Raw genomic sequence first — 22,655 nt, 5'->3', positions numbered from 1 at the left:
TTATTTTTGTGGAAAGCCAGTGCAGGCCTGAGCGGCGGTCATATTTTGTACCGCCATGCGGTACATCTAGTTATGATTTAACTTTTCTAATTTTAGTTAGTGTGTAATGTTGCTGTCTGAACATAAACAACAAATGCAAAGTTACAACGCTCAAAGTTCAATTCAAAGGGAGATATTTACTTTTAAAGAAATTGCTTTTTAAGGACTACAACAAACGGCTGGTAGGGACTACATGACATTCCTCCCGGGTTAGTGACATCACCAACCCTAACATTTACATAAACCCTGCCCCCGGAATGCGATTTATAGATTATCAAGACAGAATATGCTAATCAATGACTAGAAGATAACTACACATAAGCTACATAAATTCATCAACTAACCATTCAGAAATGTTGTCTACATGTTGTCACTTCTTCTTGAATCTCTCCATCTTTCTGACTTCGGTTTGAACATAAAAGGCTAAACATTTTTTAAATTTTCAGTTCGCATGTGTGAGGTAAAAAGACACAAGCTGTTGAAGCTCCGGCCTCTGTGATGGGAGCAGCAGCTCATTTGCATTTAAAGGGACAGGCACAAAAACAGTGCGTTTTTGCTCACCCTCAAAAAGTGACAACTTTTAACATGCTATATAAAAATATCTATGGGGTATTTTGAGCTAAAACCTCACATAGACACTCTGGGGACATCAGAGATTTATCTTGTGAAAAGGGCATTATACCACCCCTTTAAATGATATTGTTCAGCACATTTGTCAACCACTGTTGTTTTATTGTGCTTTATAGATTGATTGATTTATTGAGTGATTAATTGTAAAGATGAAAGCTTCCCTGTTAAAGCAGAGGCTAAGTCAAGTCTGAGACTGTAGAGTAGGCTGATCGAGATCTCTGATGCTAATCGACACACCTCTAACAACATGGAGAGTGGCAGAGGGGGACAATCTGCTTTCTTGTATGAATGTGACAGACTGCCACTGGGAGCTGCTGGGAACTGAAAGCATGATTTACTTTGTTTTCAGTGAAATACGAGAGAATCAAATTCCTGGTAATCGCACTGAAGAACTCGGTAGAGATTTACGCATGGGCCCCCAAGCCATACCATAAATTCATGGCTTTCAAGGTATGATGCTGCAACAATATTTCTCTCTCTTTCCAGTTTGTCTTTTATGCTTACTTTTTTATTTAACCAACGTGATAGAATAATTTGTAAATGAAAGAAAATGGCTTAAAGGTTTACATGCATTAACTGCCTGTTTAACCAGTTCCCCAGACTCAGCATCCATCTCTTTATCTGTATCTCTTTCTCTCTGGCAGTCGTTCACAGAACTGCAGCACAGGCCTCAGCTTGTGGACCTGACTGTAGAAGAGGGTCAGAGGTTAAAGGTCATCTATGGGTCTAGTGTGGGCTTTCACGTCATAGATGTGGATTCTGGAAACCCCTATGACATCTACATACCATCACATGTAAGCTATGGTTTTGTAATGTAAATATTTTTTTAATAATTAATTTTTGCACTTTTTTTTTTTTTGCACATAATTTATAACCACAAATTAAACATGAATGCAGCTGTTTAGACCTGTGGATTAAGTCTCAGTGATACTAGGCTGTGGTTTGGCTTCTGTAAAAACACAATTATGTTGTGCCTCTGGGTAGGGGAGCCAGTCATGGGCAACACCCTCTTGATTGGTTCAGAGGTTCCCTTGGCACTGTTGCTCTTGGGTGTTGTAGTCTAATCTTGGTGAAATAACGTGCCTCCACATGTTATGTTCCCTTGTGTTCGGCACTTGAAAGTGTGAAAAATGTAAGAAAGGTTTCAGGAGCTTTGAGGAAGACAGAAGCTATTGATTTACTCACGTTCTGTAGAAATGTATCAAATAATGGATGGATAGATAGATAGATAGATAGATAGATAGATAGATAGATAGATAGATAGATAGATAGATAGATAGATAGATAGATAGATAGATAGATAGATAGATAGATAGATAGATAGATAGATAGATAGATAGATAGATAGATAGATAGATAGATAGATAGATAGATAGATAGATAGATAGATAGATAGATATATAGATAGATAGATAGATAGATAGAATTTGCTATCTAAACCTATAGTAGTAGAATAATGCTTGTAAATGTGAATAGATGTTTTCAGCTGAAATATTCTCTGCTTAAATATACACCCATGTTAAAAAGCAGCTGCCAAAATGCAATTATAAGTGCAATTTAATGTGCTCTTTTATTAAATACTATCAGTAGCAGCTCCTGATTGTAAATTTAGGTAGGGAAATTTCTGGATCTTAGTGCTAGTTTAATATAAACTGTTTTTAAGCTTTTATATTGTAAGATAATCATTGAACACATGCAGACACACTTTTGGCAGAGGTCTAGTGTCCTTGCGTAATTCTGCCTGAGGTTGGTGCTTGGATGTTGATTGACACGCTCGAAGTACACACGACACACGAATAGAAGTAAACATTTTTTCATTTGATACGCTACTACTCGTATACCTTGATAAGGAAGAACAGACATGCCAACTAGTTACAGACCTGCAGGCAAATATACACATAGCTGAAGCGAACTGATATCATCCTGTTCTGGAGCGAGGTTTCCGTAAGATAAAGTGAAAATAAGCACGGCAGTCTGAAATCTTGTCCAATGGCTCTCAATTAAGCATCATTCAAACTGTCAGTCCAAATCCGATTGAAATCCGATCAGATTTAGAACAGCAAAAAACAACAAAAAAGAAAATCTTAAAATTCAATTTCGTTTCCAGCTACATTCATATGGTTTGAAATCCTATTCAAATCGCATTTCATGTCTGACTGCTCTGATTGGATTTTGCGTGGTTTATGTAAAGCACGGAATAAAGCTAGGCATACCAGCCTCCTACGTTTCTGTCACTGCTTCATAAAGGTTGATTTATACTTTTCTCAAACCTACGCCGTAACTATTTCGTAGCCTATGGTGTAGCCTGACGTGCACTTCTCCAAAAATGTAAAAGCGCGTTACGCGGACTGCAAGTGCTGTGATTGGTCTTCTAGATCCCCTCCCTCGGGTTTCACATGCTCCCTCTGCATGTGTAATTGCATGTCAACGCGGAAAACGACGCAGAAGTATAAATGAAAACCGACACGGAGGCTATGCCGTAGGTCTTGACGCAAAAGTATAAATCAGCCTTTACATGCTTCCTCTGTATGTGTAATAATTACATGTCCACGCGGACAAAGATGCAGAAAACCAACAAGTAGCCTACATCATAGGTCCGACACAGAAGTATAAATCAGCCTTAACGGTGCGGATCCACTTGTCCGTGCGACACTTCTGTCACGCCACACTCCACTATATTCCTATGGGTGACGTCAAGCGACTTTGACGCGCCCGCAAAGCATTCTCGGGAAGGCGGTTGAAGGTCTGGACTCTATCGCAGCTTTTCTTGGCCAAGAGGACGTTTGACTGACATATAACGCAACCAATCACAGTTCGTTTTGTTCCGCGTCATGTTTAGGGGCGTGCCAATATAATGTCGATGTCCCTACAATAACAGACCGGCGTGCATTTAATAAATTATTCATTCAAGAACGTTGTGCAAGTTCACTGCAACAATGGAGCCGCAAACTTCACATACTTTTGAAAATCCAGCGTTTAGTTGATCCTGGTAAGCGCTCATTTGTCTCAGTTGTAAACACAACGGCTTTCTTCTTCCACGAGGGGTTTTGGCATCACGGCATTTGTTTCCAGACGGACCGTTAAAGAACGCGACACACACGTCTTGCGGACATCCTGTAGAATTCAACCAATCAGGTCGCGACTTTGAAACTCCTGAAGTGTTTCCAGAAAAGTGTGCCATATGCATCAGACATTTAGCCAACGTTCCGTGGGCGTGACGTCTGAGGCTGAGACTAGTTGCGCCCCTGCTTGCGGTCTGCGTAGAATTGACACGTTGTTACATTTTTGGAGAGGTGCACGTCAGGGTACGCGTGCTACACACAGCCTACGACGTAGCTACGGCGTGAGTTCGACGCAGAAGTATAAATTGGGCTTTAGTATAATGATACCTTCCTGCCGTCATGTGCTAAATGTTAATATATTCTGCTCACTTAAAACACTTAAAATAGTCTGAAAAATCTGAAAAATATTTGTTACGATTTTATTTTATATAGAGCTCTTTCTAGTGGATGAATATTTTGGTGCCCCACCTGCCCATACAGATGAGCCGTGGCTGAATACTGAACTTTATGCAATGAATACATGTAAATTGAATATGTGGCCCTCTAATGGTCTCTTTAAGCACTGCAGCATGATCTGTAAATAACCCTTTCTTCTCTCTATCTCTCCCTCTCTTAGATTCAGAGCAGTGTGACCCCTCATGCCATCGTGGTGCTTCCTAAGACTGATGGCATGGAAATGCTGCTGTGTTATGAAGATGAGGGCGTTTATGTCAACACTTACGGCAGAATCACCAAGGACGTGGTCTTGCAGTGGGGAGAGATGCCCACCTCTGTTGGTGAGTCTGTTTGTTTCAATAGAAACATACAATAGTAGCCCATCCCAGCTGTACAACAACAAAACAAGCCATAGTGACCAGAGAATGACTCCCATTCAATTTATCAAATATTTATCTTCCGAGAATACTTAAAAAGAGCCTAGCATATTTTGCTGTGCCGACTGATATCACCCTGATTCCACGTTCACAGTGGCACTGATATCCGATTGGCCTCTTCCGCAGTGTCTGTTTGTGTTAGCTTGTTCTGCCAGCTCATCGGCAGAGCTTGAGGGATGCGCAGTCAACAGAAGTGCGTGAAAACTACAAAGGGCCGCCACACAATCCTCTGCCTTGTGGGAGGAGATAAAAGTAGTTCACCCAGAGTTCATAAACATTCGAACTATGCATCAACTTCTCTCATGTTTTGAGAAGTATGAACATGGTTATTTGTGTGTGTGAGCTGGTTTGTGTAACACATTATCTGTAAGATTTAGGGCTTTTGGCACGCTTTGTCATTTATAATAATCTCAATGGAGGAGTGTTTAGGCAGAGCTTCTCGTGGTTTGGCAGGCTGTTATGATTATTAGTAGTGTTCACGGACAGAATTATTCATCTTTAGGGTGATTCCTGTGCAATGCGTGTTAATCGTCTGTGGGGAGGTGGAAAAATAGACTGTGTATGAAAAGATGGCATGGCATTCAGAGATCTGTTTTTGCCGTTTGTAAGGAGTGTATTTTATAAGGATAGTTTCATCATTTACTCACCCCTTACTCACTCATGCTGCAAGTCCATTAGTGCTTTTCACAATACGCATTGTTTCAAAACAGCTTTGCAGAAAATCATAATGTTAATGTTTATAAAATCTTAATATCCTCATGCCTTATAGTTGCATTAGAGCTTGCTAACAATATAGTTTACATTCTGCAATGATGTTATTGATTAATAAATTGAGATTAGTTATACTGTATATATTGTTTTATATGGTAGGTTGATGAATAAAGTTTGATTATTCTTGTTTATCCAACTTTATATAGGGAGCTGTACGAAAATATTTAGCAGAATGTTTGTTTAATACAATGAAGGTCGATGGGAACCAAGAAGACATCATTTTAAAATATATATATATATATATATATATATATATATATATATATATATATATATATATATATATATATATATATATATATATATATATATATATATATATATATACACACACACAAGACCTCAATGCAGCTTTTTTGCTTAATCTCAGTTCTTCTTCTTCTTCCTCCATATGAGGTTTAAGTCATTATTTCAGTAAAAGTCTCACTTGAAGCCATGGTCCCCATTCACTGTCATTATATGGAAAAGAGCTGCTTGGACATTCTGCATAAATGATCTATCCCTTTGATATATCTGTCCCCAAGAATTGAACAAAATATCACAATAATAATCGGCAACACTGTTTTTAGTAGCTGATTATACTAAATCTTTTTTAAAAAAGTAAAATAATACTTATTCACATTTTTTAGAACTATGGTATATTGTTTTTGGTATAAATATTGTCTTTCCATCAGAACTCAATTAGATGTTCTGTTTTGCAGCTTATATCCACTCCAACCAGATCATGGGCTGGGGAGAGAAAGCCATTGAGATCCGCTCTGTTGAAACGGGCCACCTGGATGGTGTGTTCATGCACAAGAGAGCTCAGAGACTCAAATTCCTCTGTGAGAGGAACGACAAGGTTAGTCTCTTAAGCGCCCTCATAATGTAGACTAGTATTGTTGTTTTAGATCATCTCCAAATGTAAATGCTATTGTTTATCTAAAAGAGCTTAGACCGTTATGGACAAGCTAACAGTTCTCATTTTGTTCTGCAGGTGTTCTTCGCCTCGGTCCGATCAGGCGGTAGCAGTCAAGTGTTCTTCATGACGCTGAACAGGAACACTTTGATGAACTGGTGAAGCTTCTGCAGACCCCAACACTGTGGAGCCTTTTTCCTGTCTGTGAGCACACGGTACATTGACACTTTGGTCTGAAAAACATTTAAAAAAAAATATTAGAGACTCAGAGGAGTGAGCCTGGAGACAGTCCCGTAGGGAGAGCACTGACTCTCTGCACACGGCTCATGGAGGTGCAGTATCTGACGTCACCTGCAGTGGCACGCAGTTCCCAGAAGAGGGCGCTGATTAACTTGAACTCGGTTTTAGACCTTATTTTGTGGCCTCTGGTAAAGCCTGTTATTAGGATCCTCCCCTTTACGTTCCTGTTTCCTATTGGTTTTGATTGACTTTTGTTCAGTTTCCAATGAATTTTAGTCAGTTGCATGATTGTAAAGAATTGGACAGTATTTAAAAGATAACAAATGTGGGGATAACATTAGCAAGCACTCAGGCTAAGACCAAGCTTTAGTCTCTCGATGTTACACTTTTATATTGGCAAACAGTTCTGCCAGTTTCACAAGTATCTGTGATGCCCGTTTTTGTCCAATTTCTCAGAAGAGAACGACATGCTCAAAAGAAACGAATAACACTGGTGCTCATTTGTATATTGTCAACAAGATCCATATACTGTACATTTATCAAAAGTACTGTACCAATAAGTACTATACTGTATCAAAGTACTATATCAAAGTTTGTTTTATAGCTTTGAGGTTGGAAAGACAGAGCTGAACGGATGAGCGAATCTTTAAGTTGCAAACCATATTTTGAATTCTTTCTTTAACTTCTTTTTGGAATGTTTTAAACATGACGAAACAGGAGCACGAAATAGTCACACGTGGAAGAAAACAATCCCCCTCACTGGTTGCATGTTTGTGTAGACACTGGATCAGATGTTGTGCGATGTGTATGTCAGAGCAACATGATATCTGAGATCAACTAAATTTAAAAGGAAAAAAAAAAGAAAAAGGATGAAAGCACCTGTATTTCAGTGACTATTGAGAATTGATGATGACTTATTTAGATTTCTTTCTAGTGCCTAGCACAAGTTAACCTGTGTGAAATCAACCATTAAAGGCACATTGATTTATTGATTTTTGCATTTTAATATTCTTACGCCATAACTTTTACGTTTCATCCAACATTTTAGGCTGCGAGTCTTTTTTTTTTTTCAACATTTCAAAAGACTTATTAGCATTGATGTATTAAGAGATAGCTTTTATTTTGCAACAATGCTTAATCGGTTAAAAAAAACTTGGGGCTCAAAACATTCCAAAAAGGGAGAAGTGTCTCTATCTGACATTTATGTGGTACTCAAAATCCACAACTTAAAAACAGTCTCTTGGACTAAAATATCACAGATGTTGATCATTACTTCCTGGTACAATATTTGTTACAGTAGGGTCAACAGATGTATTGTTTTTGTATTGTTAATTAGATCTTTTTTCAGTTTATTACCTTTTTTGAGGGTTTTGATTTGTATGTTTGCCTTTGTCTTCATTTCAACGCTTTAGATGTTCTCAAAGTCACTTGATGTTTGCACACTATATAGATATTTATATTTCTTTCACATCTCTTACATAGCAAAAGAAGATATTTTAATGGTGAGGGAATGAGAGGTTTTTAGCAATAATGTCCTGCTGATGTATGTATGCTGTGTGAAACACTGTGTTCAGCCAGTGCTAGGAAAGAACCTCACTGAGCTCTTTTAATTAACTACTTTATTTGACACTCAAGAATGGTTAATGTTTCTGTCTTAATACATTTTTAATGATCGTCGTTCTTTCAGAAGCTGTAAACAAGATTTTCAGTTCTTTTACGGTGATAGAAGCTCGTTTTGGTTTGTTTTTTTTATTTTATGATAAGAAAAAAATAAAACAAATAAGTACCTTTTTTGGCTCGTGTCTGTGTCCCTCCCTCTGCTGAATCTTTGGCTGTTTTTTACTGAGCTCATGAAAGCGCCAGTATCACTGAGCACTGAGAACTTTGCTCTGATAGGTGTAATACATTAACTCTTCTTGCTCAAGCACATACGTCTTTTCCAGCCATTTTTATATGCTATGCAAAAAAAAAAAAAACACACACAAAAACACCAATCTTGCAATGCAATGCTGACACCTGTCATTCTACGAAATTTACATTTTCATTTTCACCACAAGAGTGAAATAATATTCTGTTATTCAGTGGGGAAATGATTTTCCTAAAGCACCATATAAACCGCGGTGAGACATGGACATCATTAGCGGATGGTTAAGGGCAGAAGGTCTCCAGCACAGCACCCGTGTGCAGCATGATCCTGCAGTGACAGGATTGATCATTTACTGAGTATTGGGAAAGCAGCCGAGAACCTTGGAGCCACTAATAACGACCAAGAGCGTCTTTTGCTGACACTTCATGCAAAATGGAGAAGGTAAATGTTTTCATCTGTCGTCATAAATTCAAATGGATAATGAAAATGCAGTCTATGATTGATAGGTTGATCATGCTGTACAGTAGATGCATATTTAATGTAAATGCATTTTTTTGTGGACTGTTTTGAATTTACTCTTGTATGAATGAGACAGCAGACACGATAGTCATGACATGCAGAATCATGAATGCAGATGTTATTCATGCTGTGATTGAGATGTTTCTGGGTTTTCGTTGTTACTGTGATTTGACTAAATAAATAACCATTTAGTTAAAAATGGACAAATGAATCACAAAAATGACCAGAATATGGATTCTGGTTCAGTACTAACTGCCGAGTACGAATTTTTGTACTTTAAGAAATGCAACAGTTTTTAGATGATATACAAGGACCTGGTCATTCTATTTATATGACCGTTTATTTACATAAGTACTTGGTAATGTGAATGAACTCCGTGTACCTGCTCTATACACACATTTGTTCTTTGTGATTGTGCATTATTTATACTATAGTGGATAATTGTAGCAATGTAATATGAACAAAACACACTTTTAAATTAGTATTACCAGAGATTTTCAGTCTATCAAGAGCTTTAATTCTGTTTACTCAAGTATTACTCACTGCACAAAAACATATCAGATATTTTAAACGCATATTTTTAGTTGCATCACCTCAATTATCTTGAGTAAAATGTGTTAATCCAACTTTATCTAGTCATGTTTATTGAACTAAAATCAAATGTTTGTTCAAACACAGATGAATACTTACACAATTCACAAAAGGTCTCATTAGTTAACATTAGTTAATGTATTAACTAACATGAACTAACCATGAGTAATACATTTGTTACAGTATTTATGAATCTTTGTTAATGTTAGTTAATATATAATACAGTTTGTTCTTGTTAGTTCACAGAGCATTACATCTTGATTTTACCAATGCATTAGTAAATGTTGAAATTCTCATTAAGATTAATGAATGCTGTAGACGTATTGTTCATTCTTAGTTCACATTAACTAAAGTGGCTAATGTTAACTAATGAAACCTTACTGTCAAGTGTTACCTCCACATTTTATTATTGGTATAAATAAAAACATTAACGTAGTTGTTCATTAAGAGCGCAATTTTATTAAAATGGATGCATTATATTTCATTTCACAAACATTTTCTTTCATTCAGTTCAAGACCTATGTGCCAGAGAAACAAGCGTGCAGCCATCTTTAGAATATTGTCTTTGAACTTCCGGTTTTGCGGTAGCTCTGTAGGCTATATTTCTATGGCATCGTTGTCGAAGAGTAATTAGCTGGTGAAATGGATTTACGTATTGTAGAGTTGACGAAGGTTATCACGAGCATTGTAATGTTTAAAGCAGATGTCAGTAGACCGGGAAGATTTTTAAACAGGCAGTTCATTCATAAATACGTAAGATCGCTGTGGAAATACAAACCGGAAGACAAAAGACAACAAGCGCCGCGCTGAAAAGGGGCGGGGCTACATTCGATTAAGAGTAAAATATGTAATTGAGAATTGTCATTTTTTGCAGATCATTTTGTTTGTTTCACTAATTTCTTTAACAATAAGTAACAATATCTCATTTGTTGATATTAGTTAATGCATTAGGCCTACCTAAAATGAACTAATGATGTTCACGCGTGACTTCTTGAATAACAGAACGCTGAACATTACAATGATGATACAGCATGTATTAACCATTAATCATGATAGTTCACTGTGCATTAACTAATGTTAACAAATAAAACATTTGATCTGTATTAGTAAATGTTGCGATTAACATTAGTTTAGATTAAATGCTGAAGTATTGTTCACATTGGTTATTGTTAACTAGTAACAATTGAAACCTTATTGTAAAGTGTGCCCTAATTTCCCTTTAATAAAGAAGAAATCAATACAGTACGTTGAACGTTTATGTTTGTATGTGTGTGTTAACGGTTGTCCTGTTTTCCTGTCTCGCAGCAGTTAACAGGCACACTCGCTCTGGCAGTGTTCACAGCCACACTTGGATCTCTTCAGATGGGATACAGCCTGGGAGTCATCAATGCCCCACAGAAGGTCAGTAGTCATCACACCATCATTACAACCTTGTCACTCCCAGCTGCATTCTGAGCCAGAATGATATGGATTTATCTTCTTAAGATTATATCTTCAAGAGAAAGGACTTTTGTTCTGTATCATTATTAGGATAGGATTTGTCATGGCAGTGTGCCATTTGTGTTGTAGGTCATTGAGAGGCACTATGCAAGATCTCTTGGTGTCTATAATGAAGAACTGGCCCGTAGAGAAGGAGGAAACACCACAGAACATGAAGAAGCTTCTGATCCTTCTGTGGTCATGTACTGGTCCTTGTCTGTGGCCATCTTCTCCATTGGAGGCATGGTGTCCTCCTTTCTTGTGAGCTTTGTTAGCGACTTCCGTGGAAGGTGGAGTATCTGTGAACTTGGGAATTATTATTTGCGATAACATAAAAAGGAAAGCGCTCAATGGCGTGAATTGCAAGAAATAGCTTCAGCTTTCTTTATCTTGAAGAATTAAGATATGTTCAGATACAGTAGAATGACTCATTTGTGTTCCTCTCTGTATAATATTGATTTACAGGATCAAAGGCATGCTGGCAATAAATGTCCTTGCCATAACTGCTGGGCTGCTTATGAGCCTGGCTAAGATGGGCACACCTTACCTCATGGTGATAGCAGGACGCGCTATCATGGGACTGTACTGTGGTAAGACAGAGTATTGCCTATTCAGAAAATCTTGAGAGAAAGTCTAGTTTGAAAGTAGCTAATCATAACTGATGCATAAGAAATAAAAATAACAATAAATAGTAAAAAAATGGAGTGAAATTTTATTTAAAATGTGTTAAAACCAAATAAGAAGAAACAAGAACACGTAAGATAAAAAGGAAACAGGTCTTTTAATAATAACAGCCTTGGTCTTATAATAATTCAAAAGCAATATCATACGGGCAGAGCTGTACAGCAAGCTGTTTAGAAAATCAATGAGTGGGACATTGCTTTATAGCAGTTCAATAAACAAGAATTTATTACTGTAACTTACATTTTAAATACAATATTTCCAGTTATTTTGTTGATTTTCTGTTTCTCATTATTCATATTTGACTGCATTAGGCCAATGGGGTTTTCCTAATTCACATTACGATCAACAAATAATTAATTAATAATTAACAAAAAAAGGAAATTTGGCTTTTGAAAATATCTAACATTTTAATTTAACTCAAATGAAAATGATTCAAAATTCAAATCAGTAAAATGATCCAATCTTCACATCAACGAAAGTAATTCCAAATTAAGTCGAAATATAAACCTTTGTGTACAAAACAGTAGCAGTGTTTCCTTAATGAATCAGTGTTTTTGAATGATTCAGTTGAGTGAATGATACAATGACTCATACAGGCAGCACTTGCTTCATTCAACAAATCAGTGTGAATGATGCATGATTCAATCATTGCTTCGTCTGAAATCACATACTATAGGTACTACATTTGGTTTGAAACGTACTTTGCAACCGTTAAAAAGACATTATACATTTTATATAGTATGAATTATTTTCCGTGGCCTCATGGGATAGTAAAGTGTCCATCAAATGTGCACTTCAGAATCTTGCTAGAAGTAGTAGGTCATCCAGGTACTTTTCGCCTACTGTTTTATGAATACTTTGAATACTCGACTCACATATAGTTTTTTGCCTACGATACAGTATGGAGGTAGGCATATTCAGATGCATCATTGTCACTGCCTACAAAGGAACTAGCACTATATATATATATCAGATTATATCAGATATCAACAGAGATAGATTAAATGACTTCACGTGCTAAGATGTTCTGACTGGTGTACACACTCTAGGCATTCATTCATTACAGATATTTACTTAAATGTATTTGTTTTATTACATTGCACTGTATATGTTTTGTATGTTTATGCAAAATGTTTTGATTGACATATGTGTTATAGGTCTGTCATCTGGCCTGGTGCCCTTGTACATTGGAGAGATTTCTCCAGTGAAGTACAGAGGGGCTATGGGAGCGCTCCACCAACTGGCCATTGTAATTGGCATCCTTCTTAGTCAAGTGAGTGTCAAATCCACAAATACATAAAGATTCAAAGGTTCATAGCGGGAACTGGTGGCCATACATGACCTTCCATGGCAAATCAGTTTAACAATCACCTAAAACAATTGTGATAAAAAATAGGGATGCTTTGTAATAGCTTTTCAAAGCAAAAAGTAATACGAATTTGTATTTTAAGTCAAACGCTTATGTAGTCTAAGGTCACATTATCTGCGTTTGTATAGTTATAGTTTGTACATTATATAGTCTTCATCACTTTTAAAAAATGAAGTTTAATCTTTGTCGGCTCTTATTAGAAGCTGTAAGATGTGTGCAGGTGTCCTTGTTATCCACAGGTCATTGGTCTGGAGTTCCTGCTGGGAAATGATGACATGTGGCACGTGTTGCTGGGTCTTTCTGGAGCTCCTGCCATCCTGCAGAGTCTGCTGTTGCTTCTGTGCCCAGAGAGTCCTCCATACCTCTACATCAAACTGGGCAAAGTGGAAGAAACATGCAAGAGTATGTGCCAAAGTCTTCTCACTCCTTAACTCTTAGACAATGTATGCTTAAACATGTCATTTGTATTTATAGAGTAGAGAGATCGTTTTTGTGCAGTGGTAAAAATAGAAACATTTTGAGGATGATCTCATAATAGGCCTTAACTTTAGTCATTAAGTTTAAAGAATAAAGTCAACATTAGAGTAGCAATTTTTTGAGAATAAAGTTTTGTGATATTGAAGTCGCAATATTATGAGAATTAATAAAGTAGCATCACAGTGAAGTTGAGTTGTCCACTGGTTGCTAAAGATAGCACAAAACAGGCAATTTCCTGAATGTCTGTCTGGTTATTTCTCCTTAATAAATTCAATTTCCTACTGTTCATAACCACTGCCAGATACTAATGAAAACTCTGTGCCGATTTGCAAAAAGTATTTCTTTGTTAGTAAATATTAACACATGCTAATCATGCTAGTATCTAAATTCTCCAAATCCATTCTCTGCATTGATGAACATTTATTTATGTTAAAAGGTTTGCTTATAGGAATATATATATATATATATATATATATATATATATATATATATACCCCTATATAAATTTCCCCTCAAAATACTTTCACGCCATATTACACAAAATGTATGAGTTTATATGATATTTTTAAAAAATATATATGATAAAAACAGTGATGCTTTATAATTGCTTTTCAATGCAAAAAGTAATACGAATTTGTATTTTAAGTATAAAAATGCTTATGAAGTCTTTATATTTACAACATTGCAACTTTATTCTCATCATAACCCTATGACTTTGTTCTTGTAACATTATGAATTCGTTTTTTTATTTTATTTTTTAACATGCTACTAAAACACTGTCATAATAATTAGAATGTTTTACAATTAATTAATTCTCTTCTCTCTAAAGGCCCGTTCATAGCCAGAAGGAACACTATAATGACAAATATTCTTCAAAGAAATTGTGAAAAAAAAAAGGGAATTCAAAAATATTGTTACTCTGTTGTGATATGGACTCCTCTATTCTCTTAGAGTTGAGTGATTTTTAAAACATAAAAAATAACTTAGTTGTCGTTATATTTATTGTTTTTGGTGTCAAGAGGCCTTTATTCTGAACTTCCCCAAAGATCAGACAAAATAATGATGCTCAGTTTTTCCTGACCTTTTTCCTTCTGGTAGGTCTGAAAAGACTGAAGGGAGATTACGACACCTCAAAGGACATAGCAGAGATGCAGGCGCAGAAGGAGGAGGCCATGAAAGAGGAGCAGATGTCCATCCTGCGTCTGCTCCGTTCCTCTGTGTACCGCCAGCAGCTCTTTGTGGCCCTGATGATGCATTTCTCCCAGCAGTTCTCTGGGATCAACGCTGTACGCTCAATTTTACTCCCCTACTCCAATTTTATTGGGGAAAAAAAACCATTTCAATTGAAGTTTTATGGACCACATTACTATTATACAACAGTAATATTTGATCTTGTTTTTGTGTTTTTTCTAGATCTTTTATTACTCTACTTCGATCTTCCAGACTGCAGGGGTTGGTCAGCCTGTGTATGCCACTATTGGAGTGGGAGTTGTAAACATCATTTTCACCCTTGTGTCGGTAAATAGACACTAATTTAAAGGCAAACACCGGCTGCTGAGGAACAGGCTCTCGTCTCTTAGAAACGGCAGAGTGCCGTTGCCTCTTGGGTCTTACTTTCCTTTAATGCTTTTTGACAGTAAATCAAGACTGATATTGTAGATAAATCCAACTTAGTTGAGAGCGTGTTCCTTTAGACAACAGCTAGCGATTGTTAGAACTGAAAGGCAGAACAACACTCATTAGCACTATGATCATAATTTGACCAAATTTAGATTAGATTTATAAAATAAAATTGCTGACATTATCAATCACGCTCATGTTTCACACCGCACTTTGAATCTTGTGAAAGGATTATATAATAAGTTATAATAACTGCTGGATCTGCAGAGGCCTGCGGGCTCATGGAGCTGGAGAGAAGCCATATTTTATCACCACTTTGCAGTGTTTATCTATGCTAGTTCAAGGGCAGCCTGCTAGTGAAAACAGTTTTGAGCAATGAGTCAATAGCTACTCTAAATCAAATAATCCATTCAGAACATGTTTTGATTAATCTGGTGCATGAAAGCACAATGCTTTTAGAAAGCCATTTTCTGATTTTAGCTCTAAAGAAATGAATAGTCATTTTGAAAAATATGTTGTATATGTAATTTCACATGAGATTCTGCCACAAGATTCTGCTCAGCTCTTTTCCTCACAATTTTTCACAATTACAAAAAAAAAAAAAAAATCAGAATTGCGAGAACTCAAATTAAAAAAATAATGGATTAAATTACAGACTTTCAATTCATGGTTTACAAAAAAGGGACACTTTACTATTAGGAAAACATTAGTTTTTAAAAATATATTTATTGTTTTACTACTCTAATGGCATACATATTGTCCGTGACGGGGTGGTACAAGAACGACTCCCATGCCTGAATAAAAAGTATAATATTATTCAGGATTTTGTGCCTGAGGTGGGAAAATATAATTTTTTGGAGGATTAACATATCTTTAAAGGTGTAAGTTTTTCAAAAATAATTTTGTTCTTAATGAAAATTTGGAAAATTGCAAAGTGGAAATGGCACCCGCTTCGTAGACTGACTCAGTTAATATCTTTCAATTAAAAACAAATTCAATTGCATCAGAATTACGAGTAATAAAAAAGTCTGAATTGTGGGTTATAAATTCATAATTGTGAGTTATAAAATCAAATTGTAAGAAATAAATTCACAATTGTGAGTAAAAAGTCAAAATTGTGAGATATAAATTCACAATTGTAAGAAAAAGTTAAAATTGTGAGATGTAAATATGCAATTGTGAGGAAAAAAGTCAGAATTGTGGGAAATAAATTCACAATTGTGAGGAAAAAATTCAGAATTGTGAGATAAATTTGTGGAGGAAACAAGCTTCTATAGAAGTCAGATAAAAACAGCTTAATAAAAATAAAGGGTTGCCTCATGAAGATAATGTGGAAACATTATAGAAAGAGAGGAAAAATAAAATATAAATAAATAATAATAAATATTAAACATAATAATAATAATAGTAGACAGTAGTAATAAAAATGATTATTATTAAACAGTAGATACAATTTTTGGAATAATGAATAAATTAATAATAAAAATCAATTATAATACATATGGATAAATATCCAAATATCACTACAGCCTAAAAATAACTGGTTGTGCTGGTTCAACAGTTCAAAACCACTAGATGTCAGTATATGGCAAAAATATATATAAATTAAAAATGAATTGAAAGCTCTGAGTGCACCTTCGAGAAGTCTTTAAGCATACGGGTAATCGTAGATGATTCTTGCGATTCTTGAACAGTCTGCTTCATTTATGTGTCTGTATGCGCGCTCTCCAGGTGATCTTGGTGGACAGAACGGGCAGACGAACTCTCACTCTGGTTGGGTTGGGAGGAATGTGTTGCTGTGCAGTGGCCATGACAGTGGGTCTGGCATTTCAGGTATGATTGGCATTTTAAAATATGAAAGAAACTCTAATTCAGGAGGTATAGAGTACCTGAAATTGGCATTAGACAGAGTGGTCTGTCATTGTTTAATAATTGTCTCTCTTCTGCTTTTCAGGATGTTTACTCATGGATGAGCTACCTCAGCATGACGGCCATATTCATGTTCGTGTCTTTCTTTGAGATCGGGCCTGGACCAATCCCGTGGTTCATTGTGGCAGAGATCTTCAGTCAGGGACCACGTCCGGCAGCCATCGCATTAGCTGGGTGTTGCAACTGGACATGCAATTTTATTGTTGGCATGTTTTTCCCTTATTTAGAGGTAAGAGTTTCCTGCATCTCTACAATTGTGCAGTATTCTTACATGCCATCACTACACGAGGTCTTCAAAATAAGAATAAATCGTACTTTGCTTTGGTCCCTAGAGTCTTTGTGGGAGCTATGTCTTCGTCATTTTTGCAGTACTCCTGTTCGGTTTCACCGTTTTCATCTACTTGCGTGTACCTGAAACAAAAGGGAAGACTTGTGAAGAGATAGCAGCAGTTTTCCACCGCAAACGTGGAGCCCCTCCTCCCAAACCTCAAGAAGAGGCTGAGATGGTGCACCTCAAGGGCTCTACAGAGGCCTGAAGGAGGACCCTTGGTTTATGGCAACTGTGGAATGAACGTTGTTACTGCAGTCACAGAACTTACCTGTTATGACATAACTGAATCTGATCTGCTGTTTATTCCACTAAGCCTCAAGCAGAGCTCATCCTTTGACAGGAAATAATTAGTCTAGATGCTATAGTAAAGAGATTAACTAAACACAACAGCATAATATTGACAGACGGTGCAGTATATACACTGGCCTTGGCGTAGCTGATGTTGAATTTAGATGATTGTATATTACTTTTATATTCCCAAAGTTATATATCTGTTAAAAAATATTTTTAAAGGCATCACATTGTAAAATAATATTTTTTTCAGTGTATTTCAGTAGTGATATTTATGGTTGCGAATTTAAAGTGATTTGTCCTTTCGGTTTAGGGGAGAATTTTTTATGTCACCTGAGATTTGTGTGATGAGCTATAAATCATCTGAAAGAAGGTTATAGAAACTTGCATAATTAATATGGCAGTTATGATATATTTAAAATTAATCTATGAAGGAACATCATCTACAATTGTTTAGTGTATACATATATTCAAAGACAAAATGTAAGAATTTCTTACATTTTGTTCGAGAGTTACAATGGTTGTATTACATTTGTGTATTTTTTGCCATTATAAAATTACTCATAATTTAAAGCTATGATATGATAAACCATTCCAACTTAAAACAACCTTAATTATTTGCTTTGCTATAGATTTCTAAAAATCCCAAGACTGTTAGGACATAACAATTACTTTATAGTTTTGCAGAATAGAAGCCGAATCCTTAAATTGTATTATATTAAATGATACATAGGAAGGCCTTTGAAAACACAATGGTGCTGAAACCCTTTTCATGTGTCTTTTAATCTGTTGCTAAAGTCATTCTTCCATTTAAAGTTATACTTCATGGCAGTTTGATGAGTGTCAAAGTACATGGAAAGTTGCAGTGAATGTTTTGTTTACTCTATTGTTAAAAAGTTTAGGGTTTGCAAGTCTCTTATTTACTCACCAAGGCTGCATTTATTTGATCAAAAATAAAGTAAAAACAGTAATTGTGAAAAAAATAAATATATAACTGTTTTATGTTTTAATATATGCTATTTTAAAATGCAATTTATTCCTGTTTATACTCAGTCTTGAGCGTCACACAATATTTCAAAAAATTTGGTATGCTCCAATATATAAACTCCGAAATCATCATATTTTGTAATTGCTGATGGGAGGAGCAAACACAATAATGGCATATGATAACTATGAAATAAGGGTTTGGTTCAAGAAGAAGGGTTAACTTGCTCTCAGGACAAGGGTACGTTTCAGAAATGACAGCAAGTTGCCACGTGTTTGCAATGAAAACAATGATAAATATACTAAACTTATTTTATCAATTAAATTTGATGGCCAAAACATTGGTGTGATATTTTTGTACGGTGTCCTTTAAAGTTGTACTATGTCGTGATTTTGTTGTTGTTGTTGTTTCATAATTGATTTTTTCTGCTTAAATTTGAGCACTGCGCAGGCAGCTGTAGCAGTTTCTCCTCGTGCATGAGAATCTCGTTGCCGTAAAGTTGCGCGCATGCGCAGATCTTTCCGTCTTTTGTTGGAAGGGAATGACTGGCGTTTTCAATGCTCTCTGCTACAGCATCGCAACATTTATAGGCGAATCCTCTTAATACAACACAGCGTGTGGATACTACTCTGGAAGAGGATTTGGCGATTCAAGACGGTGTCCTGAAGCGGTCGATTGTGTGATCTCGAGCGTCTGGGTGTGGAGTTGTTTTATTTTGCATGTGTGTCAAAGCTAGAAAGAGCAGCATAACGGCCTGGCAAAAGTTCTTGATTCCCATGCGAACATCTCTGTTTACTCGTTTTTGAACAATGTTCCATGATAAGGGTTTGTTCCCGAGCAAAAGCAAGGTTTATATGTTTGTAAGCTAATATGCGTTCTTTAAATGATTCGGTCAACTTAGTAGTTCCGGTTAACTTTGCGTGTAAGTTAGCTGTAAAGCGAGTCATTCATCCAGCTTAAACATTCAAACGGCGCCTCTGACTGCATTAGATTAGGCGAATTTAGCGAGGTTCAACTTTTGCGCGCCTTTTGTGGGTGTCCAGGCCGTGGTAGTCTGTGGTAGATTTGTTCACATGTACAACATTGGCAATGAGTTCGTAGTCAAGTTACGGTCTATTAGCACCGCAAACAGCGTAAATGTTGTTTTAGCTTTAACGCGCTCTCTGTTAAGTCTGTAATATTTACACATTAACCGACAAATGGATATTCTATCGTTATTTCAGCAAAATGTGCGAATGTTTCACCACGCTTATACTATAGGGATAGTTCACCCTAAAATGAGCATTCCGTCATTTCCTCACCCTCGCCTCGTGTCGCTCCTGTGTGTGACTTTGCTCTGTTGAACATAAGTTTTGGTTATCATTGACATTTGTTTCTGTTGCAATTTCTCACATTTTCTTTTAGGTTTCACTGAAGAAATGAAAATTATGACAATTTAAAAAAAAAAAATTGGGTGAACTATCTCTTTAAAAGTACCATACGGTAATATTTTTGCACATGTGCCGTGGTACTACCTTGGATTTTTAAGCGTAGTAACTTATATATCAAATTACCACAGTGTTACTATCTGAGACCGTCTGTGCTCCTATGTAAATACAATTACATGCATGTGGTAATTATTCCGTTTTCTTCTGCGCACAGAATTCTCTTCGATTAACCCATCATGGCTGATCTTGATACTGATTTCACCAGTGGAGATGCTGGGGCTTCTCTAACCTTCCCCATGCAGTGCAGTGCTCTGCGTAAGAACGGCTTTGTGGTGCTAAAGGGACGTCCATGCAAGATTGTGGAGATGTCTACTTCCAAGACTGGCAAGCATGGACACGCCAAGGTATCAAATTAATAAACTCACTGTTGAGGGCTTAATTTAAAATAACGATCACATTGCATAATGCATTGCATATTACTGAATCAGTAACATTGTAATCATTAAAAGTTTAAAATGCATTTGCTTAATTTCCTTTTCAGGTGCACATGGTTGGAATAGACATATTTACTGGAAAGAAAAATGAAGATATCTGTCCTTCTACCCACAACATGGATGTTCCTAATATCAAGAGACTGGACTATCAAGTAAGTTCAAACCGTAGTCAACCTTAGGCCACATTTATCAGTGTTCATCAGCCATGTTCAGTGTAATGATTTGTGCTAAAGAATTTGCACTAAACAGAAAATGTCAACATTTGATCTATTCTGTCTCTTTTAATTGTGTATTTTTTGCCTTTCCTGTGGCACAGCTGGTTGGCATCACCGATGGTTACCTTTCCCTGCTGAAGGATAATGGAGATCTGCGTGAGGACCTCAAGCTGCCTGAGGGGGATCTGGGCAAAGAAATAGAGAGCAAATTTGAATCTGGGGATGAATTTCTGGTCTGTAGCTATTACATCCTTTCAAATTCACATCAATTTGTATACTGTGAGCCTGTTCACTTTTTTTAATAGACTTTTTAGATGAAGAGGTTTTATTAATTTAATTTAGATCAGGGGTCTAGATCATAAGGACCCCTTAGTGGACATTGGATTGGTCCTTAGTGGCTGATCATGGGTCCACACGCCATGTCAGAATTACCATAATTATGAGTTTCTGGCTTGTAAAAAGCATTCATGTCCTCGTAGAACTTATTACAACTTACAAATTTATTTATTTTTTACAAACAAATTTTCAGAGTACTCTGACTTGTACCATATGACCGCTGCCACACCATGTGGAAACAATCAAAATGGCAGCTTTTTTTATTGTTAATTTAATGCAAGAATAACCTGAAAAATAAACAAAAGACATTCAGTAGTTTAATATGGCTTGCACAGAGTGGAATAACTATAGTATGTCTTTATAATGCAATTTAATTTGACAATGCATGTTAATGTATAAAGGACAAGGAGACATTAGCTGAACATCTTAACTTTTAGCTTATTAGGGATAAATTTGTATTTTGCTTAATACAATTTTCACATTGTTTAAGGTCAAATCCTAATTGGTGGACCCCTGTTAAACACACCTAAATTAGTTTTTTGGTAACACTTCAGTTTAGGGTCCAATTCTCACTATTAACTTGTTGCTTATTAGCATGCATGTTACTAGGATATTGTCTGTTTATTAGTAATTATAAAGCACATGTTAATGCCTTATTCTGCATCAGCATATTCTACATCCTACCCAATACCTAAGCTTAATTCCCTAACTAACTATTAATTAGCAGTAATTGGGAGTTTGAGGCAAAAGTAATAGTGATAATTGGACCCTAAACTAAAGTGTGACCAGTTGTTTTTCTAAATGCATTGTTTTAGTTCAGTTTAGTTGGGCAAGTATTAGCAAAGTATTGACATTAAAGTTGCGATAAATCTTTTGTTCCACATTGTGATGTACATCCAAGTGTTACTGATTTTCAAAATAGAAAAAAATGTGGGATGTGGGCATTGCACTCAAATTAATGTAGTAAATGTAAACTTAAATGAATGAATTTAGAGTTAAATGAATTTAGAAAATGGATGGGGTGAATTCCCATTTCATGATGACTCTAAAAGTAGTCCTAGTGTTTTACGATGTCGTTTTGAAAAAGAGTTAATTTTTGTGTCTTCTTTCTCTCTTTTAGGTCTCTGTGTTGGCTGCCATGGGGGATGAGTGTCCCATTGCCATCAAGCCCATGAGCTCATAATGAACAGAAGCTGACGGGCTGGTTGAGTGAGGGCCTCTGTACCACAAATATTACATTTTAGTTCTAAAAGTCACCAAAGCCACAGCCTTCGCAAACCACCTAGAATCGTTTCTGTTAAACAGTAAAGATGCTGGACCTTTTGACCTGTCTCATGAGGTGTTGTCTAATCAGGATATTTCATATCACAAAGGGTTTCCTGCACGCTTGTTCTTTATTATTTCCCCCTCATTCATTCCTTTTTCATTATACAGATGCACTTTTATCATTCATTAAAAAAATGGGAATAGTTTTTTTTAAAGCTCTTCTTATTGCAGAAACCTTTTTATTCATGCCGACAGGCCTTAAA

The 22,655-nt window shown here is 36.2% G+C and overlaps 3 protein-coding genes across 3 annotated transcripts in view; all 3 read left to right on the top strand.

Moving 5' to 3' along the window:
* The first annotated feature begins 1,025 nt into the window (after nt 1–1,025).
* LOC308686674 (traf2 and NCK-interacting protein kinase-like) lies at nt 1,026–8,303 on the top strand. The gene is made up of 5 exons (XM_081395113.1): nt 1,026–1,119; nt 1,314–1,463; nt 4,348–4,507; nt 6,076–6,215; nt 6,351–8,303. The coding sequence occupies exons 1-5, from the start codon at nt 1,108–1,110 to the stop codon at nt 6,432–6,434; spliced, it is 546 nt and encodes a 181-aa protein (XP_081251239.1). The 5' UTR covers nt 1,026–1,107; the 3' UTR covers nt 6,435–8,303.
* Nucleotides 8,304–8,792: 489 nt separating this feature from the next.
* LOC308686675 (solute carrier family 2, facilitated glucose transporter member 2-like) lies at nt 8,793–18,988 on the top strand. Its single transcript, XM_081395114.1, has 11 exons — nt 8,793–8,820; nt 10,795–10,890; nt 11,059–11,258; nt 11,434–11,558; nt 12,810–12,925; nt 13,261–13,423; nt 14,597–14,784; nt 14,912–15,016; nt 16,850–16,951; nt 17,073–17,276; nt 17,380–18,988. The coding sequence occupies exons 1-11, from the start codon at nt 8,812–8,814 to the stop codon at nt 17,581–17,583; spliced, it is 1,512 nt and encodes a 503-aa protein (XP_081251240.1). The 5' UTR covers nt 8,793–8,811; the 3' UTR covers nt 17,584–18,988.
* Nucleotides 18,989–19,102: 114 nt separating this feature from the next.
* LOC308686676 (eukaryotic translation initiation factor 5A-1-like) overlaps nt 19,103–22,655 on the top strand; it is a 4,676-nt gene continuing 1,123 nt past the window's right edge. The window contains exons 1-5 of the mRNA XM_081395115.1: nt 19,103–19,351; nt 20,296–20,485; nt 20,623–20,727; nt 20,892–21,023; nt 22,247–22,655. The exon at nt 22,247–22,655 is cut by the window's right edge and continues 1,123 nt beyond it. Of these exons, the coding sequence (XP_081251241.1) occupies nt 20,318–20,485; nt 20,623–20,727; nt 20,892–21,023; nt 22,247–22,309 (468 nt within the window). The 5' untranslated portion in view covers nt 19,103–19,351; nt 20,296–20,317 and the 3' untranslated portion in view covers nt 22,310–22,655. The remainder of the gene's footprint in view (nt 19,352–20,295; nt 20,486–20,622; nt 20,728–20,891; nt 21,024–22,246) is intronic.

Source organism: Scardinius erythrophthalmus (assembly GCF_964197995.2).
Source record: "Scardinius erythrophthalmus genome assembly, contig: HAP1_SCAFFOLD_641, whole genome shotgun sequence".
Taxonomy (NCBI): Eukaryota; Metazoa; Chordata; class Actinopteri; order Cypriniformes; family Leuciscidae; genus Scardinius; species Scardinius erythrophthalmus.
This window is presented reverse-complemented; position numbering and strand designations above follow the sequence as displayed.

Coding starts and splice junctions, on each gene's coding strand:
- LOC308686674 (XM_081395113.1), top strand. Junction 4,508..6,075: donor AGAGATGCCCACCTCTGTTG/GTGAGTCTGTTT, acceptor TCTGTTTTGCAG/CTTATATCCACTCCAACCAG. Junction 6,216..6,350: donor TCTGTGAGAGGAACGACAAG/GTTAGTCTCTTA, acceptor TTTGTTCTGCAG/GTGTTCTTCGCCTCGGTCCG.
- LOC308686675 (XM_081395114.1), top strand. Junction 11,559..12,809: donor TATCATGGGACTGTACTGTG/GTAAGACAGAGT, acceptor TATGTGTTATAG/GTCTGTCATCTGGCCTGGTG. Junction 17,277..17,379: donor TGTTTTTCCCTTATTTAGAG/GTAAGAGTTTCC, acceptor TTTGGTCCCTAG/AGTCTTTGTGGGAGCTATGT.